Source organism: Vigna unguiculata, chromosome 3, assembly GCF_004118075.2.
Source record: "Vigna unguiculata cultivar IT97K-499-35 chromosome 3, ASM411807v1, whole genome shotgun sequence".
In the NCBI taxonomy this organism is placed as follows: Eukaryota; Viridiplantae; Streptophyta; class Magnoliopsida; order Fabales; family Fabaceae; genus Vigna; species Vigna unguiculata.
The window spans coordinates 39,573,389-39,581,499 of NC_040281.1; the positions used below are offsets into that span (position 1 = coordinate 39,573,389).

General features: G+C 31.8%; 2 protein-coding genes across 2 annotated transcripts; one reads left to right on the forward strand and one right to left on the reverse strand.

The window, feature by feature from the left end:
- Positions 1-650: 650 nt before the first annotated feature.
- LOC114177712 (spermidine synthase 2) lies at positions 651-4,739 on the forward strand. The gene is made up of 9 exons (XM_028063187.1): positions 651-1,016; positions 2,674-2,750; positions 2,847-2,969; positions 3,056-3,160; positions 3,560-3,632; positions 3,725-3,796; positions 3,884-4,079; positions 4,168-4,294; positions 4,401-4,739. The coding sequence occupies exons 1-9, from the start codon at positions 851-853 to the stop codon at positions 4,464-4,466; spliced, it is 1,005 nt and encodes a 334-aa protein (XP_027918988.1). The 5' UTR covers positions 651-850; the 3' UTR covers positions 4,467-4,739.
- A 545-nt stretch (positions 4,740-5,284) lies between these two features.
- LOC114177713 lies at positions 5,285-6,658 on the reverse strand. The gene has a single exon (XM_028063189.1). It carries the CDS (start codon positions 6,469-6,471, stop codon positions 5,527-5,529), a length of 945 nt encoding a protein of 314 aa, XP_027918990.1. The 5' UTR covers positions 6,472-6,658; the 3' UTR covers positions 5,285-5,526.
- Positions 6,659-8,111: the final 1,453 nt, after the last annotated feature.

Consider the following 8,111-nt stretch of genomic DNA (forward strand, 5'->3'; position numbering starts at 1 on the left):
CAAAATTAACGATGATGACCAAATTGAGTTGTTTTTAAGAAAATGAGAACCAAATTAAAACGAAAAAACTTGACGAACAAACTGAAATTTCATGACAAATAAAGAGATAAAAAAGTAATTTAACCTAATATTTAAATATTTTCGAATAACTAAATATTGCTTGTATACTATAGTAATTTTCGTTCCTACAATAAAGTGATAAATGCCATTAGATTAAGTCAGTTTCCATTATTTTTAATATAAGTCAATTTCTAAACAATTTACGAAGAACATGGCAAAACAAACACATTATATTCTTTTTGTTTCAACAAATCCATAAAAAATCATCATAAAAGTAAAACAGTTTTTGATTTTATAAATTACAACTTTTGTGAAATAAAATCATAGAGCATACATAAAAGTTAAAGTTGGATTGATTGCAAAATGGTAAAAAAGAAGAGTATTTTGTATTTATTTTTTTGTCGTATTAAATGAGAGGATAAGCACTAAGGTGGGAGACAAAGATATGGTGAACCTAGCATTACAAAGTTAAGGCAGAAATCAAAAATTCCAAATTGTGTGACTCCCATCACTTTCAAATGTACTTGACAAGAAACAACACGTAACATGCATATCCTAAGGCAGTGTTTGGCAACCTATTAAACTTCCCTCAAAACACCGATAACAATCCATGCCATTCTTCAAACACACCCCTTAAAAGCAGATTCCTTTCTATATTCCCACGTGGCCCACTCCCTTTGCGCTTTATGCTATTCCGTTTTCCCAATAATATCTCAAGAAGCCAAGATTAGCCAAACAGAGTGCTACTTCAAAATTTGTCGTGTCACAGAGAGAGAGAGGGGGTTAGGCCATGGCGGATGAGAGCGTTGTTGAGTCCCCGGTGAAGAGGCAGAGAGACGATGAAGAAAATGGGGTCTCTGTTTCCATGGATACGGAGGGTGGCAAAGACCCACAGGGTAATGGTTTATCGTCGGTGATTCCTGGCTGGTTCTCTGAAATCAGTTCAATGTGGCCTGGTTAGTTCTCTTTTTACCATACCCTTTTGTTTGTTTCTTCTAAAAGTTGTGCCTTTTCCTTGCGTTTCGTCACTGGGGAATGAATTTTTTCCTTTTTTTTTTCACTTGTTGGTTTGTGCGTGTAAAAAAGTGAAATTGTATTGTATCAAATTTTTTTTATGGGTTCCTTCTCTAATGGGTTTGTCTCTGTGCGAAGAGATTTGGATTTCACTTTTACGGTTGAGACGTATTTTCTGGATTTCTATCCAATTTAGTCGTCTGATGGGTTGTGTTTCTGTTTTTACTCTTGTTTACGATGGCAATGTTACTTAATAGCTCCTTGTCATGTACCGCAGAACGAGCAAGTGTGTAAATATCTCTATGTTTCAATATTCTTACACTTTCTCTCGTGGAACAATGGAACTTTTCTGTGGTTTTTATTCATAATTGATTCTTTATATACCTTTCTTTTTACACCTTATATGCTGGCATGATTTGTTTAATTCTGGTTTTTGTTTTTTTATTTTGACATCTGAACATTTGGTAGATCAGCTAACAGTGGCGCTGAGTCAATTCTGCTGGATGTTCTGGCGATATTTTAAGACTAAAAGTTGATCATCAGCGAGCTAATATGAAATTTATGGGAATATAATAAATCTCACTTTTAAATTTATTGGAATGAAGTCCCCTTAGAAGTTGAGTGGCAATTATCTATGGTGTTGCCTCTTTGGGACTTTCTCCACTCAATTTTCATCCTGTAAGATCTTCCGGTATTTGTTTTCAAAAAGCGTAAATGATTGTTGTGTATTAAAAGGAATTAATACCTTTAAAGTGAGCATGCACTTTAGAAGGACTAAAGTTTCATAAGCATCAATCAATGGAGATGATTTTAGCAATTTCATTGCTTATTAATATTATATGCATTTGCATTAATTTTATTACAATACCAGTTGCTCCAATCAACCCTTTAATTTTGTGGTAGTTTTTCTAAGGGCATCTCTTGCTTTAAAAATGCTAGATTCGTACAAAAAGTATTTATTCTAGTTCTTTTATTCGATGCATGGTTTTTTGCATAAACGGATATGTATATTGAAAAAGGAACGATAAAAAACAAATACTTTAGAAATTTGAATAAGCAGATACTGTATGCAATCACATAAAAGAACTAATCTCTGTCCTTAAGACTCTTCTTCTCGTTTTAATCATGCATCACCTATATTAATTTTTGGGATTAAACTTTCTCAGTTCTTTGATCTGTCCCAACTTCTCTTCTACGTACTTGAGGAGTCAAAACTTTTAAATGACTAAGATGCAATTGTTATCATACCTATTTCTGCCAGTAAAGTGCATGCCTACCTTGTAAAAGAAAACGAATCTTCTTATTTTTTTTAGAGAAATGTAATTTGTACATTAAATTTTACAACTAAGAGGAGTATCAGATTTAGTAATGTGATAGGGAGAGATAGTAACAAAGGTAGTAATTCTAATAACTTTTCATGTGCCACGAATGATATTTTTTAGTACAACTTATGACATTAACTTTTTCTAAAAAGAATGCGTTGCCAAAATCCTAGAAATATAAGCACACAGTAATCTGTTTTTCTCTGATTTCAGAATAGTTGGTTTTTCCTTCTGTAATAATACTCAAGAATTAAGTATGGTTGTGCTTTTGCTGCAGGAGAGGCTCACTCCTTGAAGGTGGAAAAAATTTTGTTTCAAGGAAAGTCTGATTACCAGAATATCATGGTCTTCCAGGTACATGAGGCTCCAGTAAATTATGAAGTTACTTTACAATTTCCCCTTTTTCACGTTACTACCTTTTTCAATGCACTGCTGTGATGTCTTTTGCAGTCGTCAACATATGGCAAGGTTCTTGTTTTGGATGGAGTAATCCAGTTAACAGAAAGGGACGAATGTGCCTACCAAGAAATGATCACTCACCTTCCTCTTTGCTCTATTCCAAACCCAAAAAAGGTATTACTTGCTTTTGTTATATGTCGAAATTGAATGTTTACTCGTCAAACTTGTATACTTACTATCCTCGTATTTTTCATGTTTAGGTTTTGGTTATCGGAGGAGGTGATGGAGGGGTCCTCCGAGAAATAGCACGCCATTCTTCAGTTGAAAAGATAGACATTTGTGAAATTGACAGTATGGTTGTTGATGTAAGGCACACCAAATTTTACAATCTTCTTTCCAGTCTCTGACCAAAGCTAAAATATGTTGCAGGCTATTATGTCACTTGCACACAGTTACTTCTCTATCTAAATTTTCTTGGTTTGAATGAGATTTTACCGAAGGGAAGTAATATAGTTATAGCTTCTTAAATGATGAGTCTCTGTATCCAACACGTATCCAATATTGACACGTGTAGGACGTGTATCGCTAAAGTGTCCAATTCAAAAAATATATTTTTGGATCTCTGACATAATTCTGACAAGTTCTTACACTTAAGAAAATTAGTTATAGTTGTTCAATTTTTTTAAGTTGGCCAAAAAGACTAGTCTAGTGCTCAAAGATTTCAAGTAGCAGTATATGCTTAGTATCTAATTTAAGTCGTGCAGGTCTCCAAACAATATTTCCCTGATGTTGCTGTAGGGTATGAGGATCCTCGTGTGACACTTACTGTTGGTGATGGTATGATAAACTATTCTATTTTTTTTTTTTTTTAAATATTTTATTCTTCTTGAAGAAATTATCTAATGATGGATTTTCTAACAATGGTCTAGGAGTTGCGTTTCTGAAAAATGTTCCAGAAGGAACGTATGATGCCGTTATAGTAGATTCATCCGACCCTATTGGTATACCATATTATTTTTCCTGCTCTTCTATGTGATAATAAAAATAAAACTGTTTGATAAAGGGATGTTACATTTGGCATCCTCAAGGTCCTGCTCAGGAGCTATTTGAAAAGCCCTTCTTCGCGTCGGTTGCAAAGGCTCTTCGTCCAGGAGGAGTTGTGTCTACTCAGGCAGAAAGCATATGGCTTCATATGGATATAATTGAGGACATCGTGGCAAATTGTCGCCAGATTTTCAAAGGATCTATTAACTATGCTTGGACTACTGTACCTACATATCCAAGGTTTGTATTTTCAGGTTATTTGTATAGGGATGGAGAAAGTAAAGTATATGATTATCCATTTTATGTTATATTTTTTTTTTCATTTCAGTGGGATGATTGGTTTTATGCTTTGCTCAACTGAGGGACCACCTGTTGATTTCAAGCATCCAGTGAATCCCTTAGATGAAAATGAGTTTCAGAAGTCAGCTAGACCACTGAAGTTTTACAACTCTGAGGTATGTTGCCCCAACCACCTTCCGTTTGAGATTTTGTATTCTTTCCTCTCTTTCCTGAACTGCTAGTTCTTATCATCCAAGTATCCATCTTTGCCTTTAATTCCAGATTCATACAGCAGCTTTCTGTTTGCCATCATTTGCAAAGAGAAAGATTGGTCCTAAAGCAAATTAGAAGATTTTAAAAAGCTTTGAAAGAGCTTACTTGGCTGTTGTAGAAGTCCAACATTGGTCCATTCTATCAATGAGCCATGAAATAAGTCAGGTTGAATTTGGCATTGAAGAGTAAGGTTTATTTATGGAAATGAGTTTTGGGTGATAATGATAGAGTTGATGGATTCAGTTGTCATTAACTTTCCTCATAAACACATTTCACAATGTGGAACTATTACTATCTGTTAAGAAAAATTTTGTTTAATGCAAATTATTGTTCCTTGTGTCTTGAATACATTTGGCGTGGTTGGTTCTATTAGTACGAAAAATCAGCTGAGTGGATTACTCTGATTGATTAAAATTAGCAATGTGATTGAAAGTCTGGGCAAATCCTAAATGGAGTTTAAAAGTGATGGCAATTATCATCATCAAACCAAAATCTACATGTTTTATGATCTATCTCTATATTCGTATTAATAAGTTGGAGAGGGGACCAATCCATTGGCATGATTAAATCAATTTTGAATACTGATCACTATCAATTTGATGTCTAAAGTTTACAACCTTTTCTTTGGAAGCACAGAAACACTGCAGCATAGACAAAAATAACAAGGGTGCTTTGCTACTTTCAACCCTGATGTAACCTTTCTTCTTAGAATATCATAAATCTATGCTTACTTTCAGTTTTTTTTCCGTTCAAGATGATGATGAGGGAAAATGGGAATGTGGGGTTCTGGTAAATTACGTACCCTTCAGGAATTGGCTCCTGTAATGTTAGTGCACACGTAAAAAAACTTGCTTTTGATGGAACAATGCTAGTTTCTTCTCGATACTCCATACTTTCACAGGGAAGCACTAACAAGATGCTGAAATATATCTTATTTCGTAACTGACTAATCACTATGGAATAGAAAACCTTGTTATAATTACTGATTGAAAACATACAGGCCTTGTACAGTAGAACATAAAATTTATTGACTAATTGTTATAAAAGACTGCATAACCAACTAGCTATGCCTATTTTAATCCTAATTCTGAACTCAAATCGACACCTTTATTTTTTCATAACCACCACTTCTCATTCACGGACCATTCTTAACATCCTTACCTGATTCCTCATCAGTTTTCTTTTCCAATTTCCTCTCCTTGCAATCATGAAAATAGATCATGCAAGCCACCCATTTCAGCTGATTCACCATGCAAGACAAGCCAACTTGTACAAAAATTGCATTCCCTTGCTCATAGCCTCCAATATGGTAGCATGAAAGCCTCACAAGATGACCCCAAGCAAAGAAAATCAACATCAGAAAGAGCCCCCTCCTGTGATTGCCTCTGCTGAAATATGCTGAAACAGCTAACGCATCAACACCATATATACCCTCCAACACCGAGATCACAAGGCTCATGTTCCACATAGCACTCCCCTCCAAGTACATCCTTAAGACCTTTGCAAATGCCATGCTGCAAATTACTGCGAGCAACACGTAAAAACTCGTGCCTTTCAAGAAAACATGATAATTTAGGACTATCCACAGTAATCCAAGCTGGTGAGTAGTTGTCAAGAAGAGAACATAGATAGAAGTGACAAATGAGGCTCTCAATCTTGATAGGTCAAAGGGTGTCTCAAACATCTCCTTCAGAGTCATTTTCTTCTCTCTTGAATGCAGCTTTGAAGCCAAATCTACCGTAACAGCTGCAGAGACAAACTCTGAGACATAGAGAGGCACCATGTAAATGAAACCAACAAAAATCAGCTTCAGGAAATAATCCTTGTTGAATCTGCTGATAAGATCTATGTCATAGAGAGGCAAGTGACCATATGATAGGTTAAAAATATTGAAGGTTTCCACCAGAATTTCTTGGAGGTAAATTTCAAAGTAAACCATGATACAGAAGAGAGGAAGAGAAGTGAGAAAGGTGAAGATGATGAAATTGAGGTTTCTTAAATAGACCATAACAGATTTACTGAGGATATCAGATACTTCAAGCTTCTGCTTCTGCGTAGAGCAACTGTTTTCACTCTCCATAACTCTTCACTTCCAAGAAACAATAGTTTACAAGGTGAAGATTAGCACTCCGTAAAGATCTATAAAAACCAATTTTTTTTCTTTTGTTTGTGCTCTATTGGAGAGACCCAGTAGGGAGAAGACTTGACTTAATGACTATAGAAGATTGGTGTCACAAACAGCGACTTGGTTGTGTGTGTCTATCCCCGCTAAGATAAGTTCTTTCCTACTTTGACTTTCTCCTAATGTTCACATTGGAACCGGATTCTCTTATCAGAAAGAATACAAGAACAATATTTACCCCTAATTCCTTCTGTTTTTTTTTTTTTTTCTACACATTTAAAGGTTAAAAAAATACTAAGTTAATTTTTTTTTTTTTACTGGATTATGAATGCTGGAAAACCTGCAATCATATGACCTTGTGCAGAGTCCTGGTCAATGTCAAGAAATTAGAAATGTACAACCACCACAAAATAAAGAGATTTTTCCTTTAACTAAAACTATAGGTTTATAAGTTTCTTTCTTATTTTTGAATAATAGGATATAAGGCATGTTTGGAGAAATCTGATAGTTCAACACTCAGGATAAAAAAAATAAGAAACAAAAATTAAATCAGATTGTATACAAGCTAAAATTAGAGTTGGAAAGTAATTTTACATTATTGTTACATGAGATCAGACGCTATTATACCTATCAGAATTTGCTCACTAAAATAGGGATTTGACTCCTCTATAGAGAAAAAAAAATATATGTGAAAAGAATACACTTTAGAGGATAAAGAGCAATAGGTAACTTTCCAATTTATTTTTATTTAATTATATTTTAAGTCCATAATAAATTTAAAATTTTTTAATTAAGTTCATGAAAAAATAATTTGTGGTCTATTGAATACTCAATAAATTTAACTTTTGTAATTGAGTTTACACTGTTAATTTTTTCTGATAATGGGATGATGTGGCTTTTTAAGAGTTTGAAATAATTATTATTTTGTCACGTCACCTTGCTCACTTGTCACCACATTCCATTTTATTATTTTATAATTTTATAATTTTATAATTTTATAATTTTATAATTTTATAATTTTATAATTTTATAATTTTATAATTTTATAATTTTATAATTTTATAATTTTATAATTTTATAATTTTATAATTTTATAATTTTATAATTTTATAATTTTATAATTTTATAATTTTATAATTTTATAATTTTATAATTTTATAATTTTATAATTTTATAATTTTATAATTTTATAATTTTATAATTTTATAATTTTATAATTTTATAATTTTATAATTTTATAATTTTATAATTTTATAATTTTATTTTTATAATTTTATAATTTTATAATTTTATAATTTTATAATTTTATAATTTTATAATTTTATAATTTTATAATTTTATAATTTTATAATTTTATAATTTTATAATTTTATAATTTTATAATTTTATAATTTTATAATTTTATAATTTTATAATTTTATAATTATAGAATTTTATATTTTTATTATTTTAATTCAAAATTGTATAATTATAAAATTATGATTTTATTATTTGAATAAAAATTGAAAATAAATTATAATTTTGTATTTTATAAAATCATAACAATTTTATTTTTGATAAATTCTTATAAACTTCTATCTCAGGATAAACACTTTATT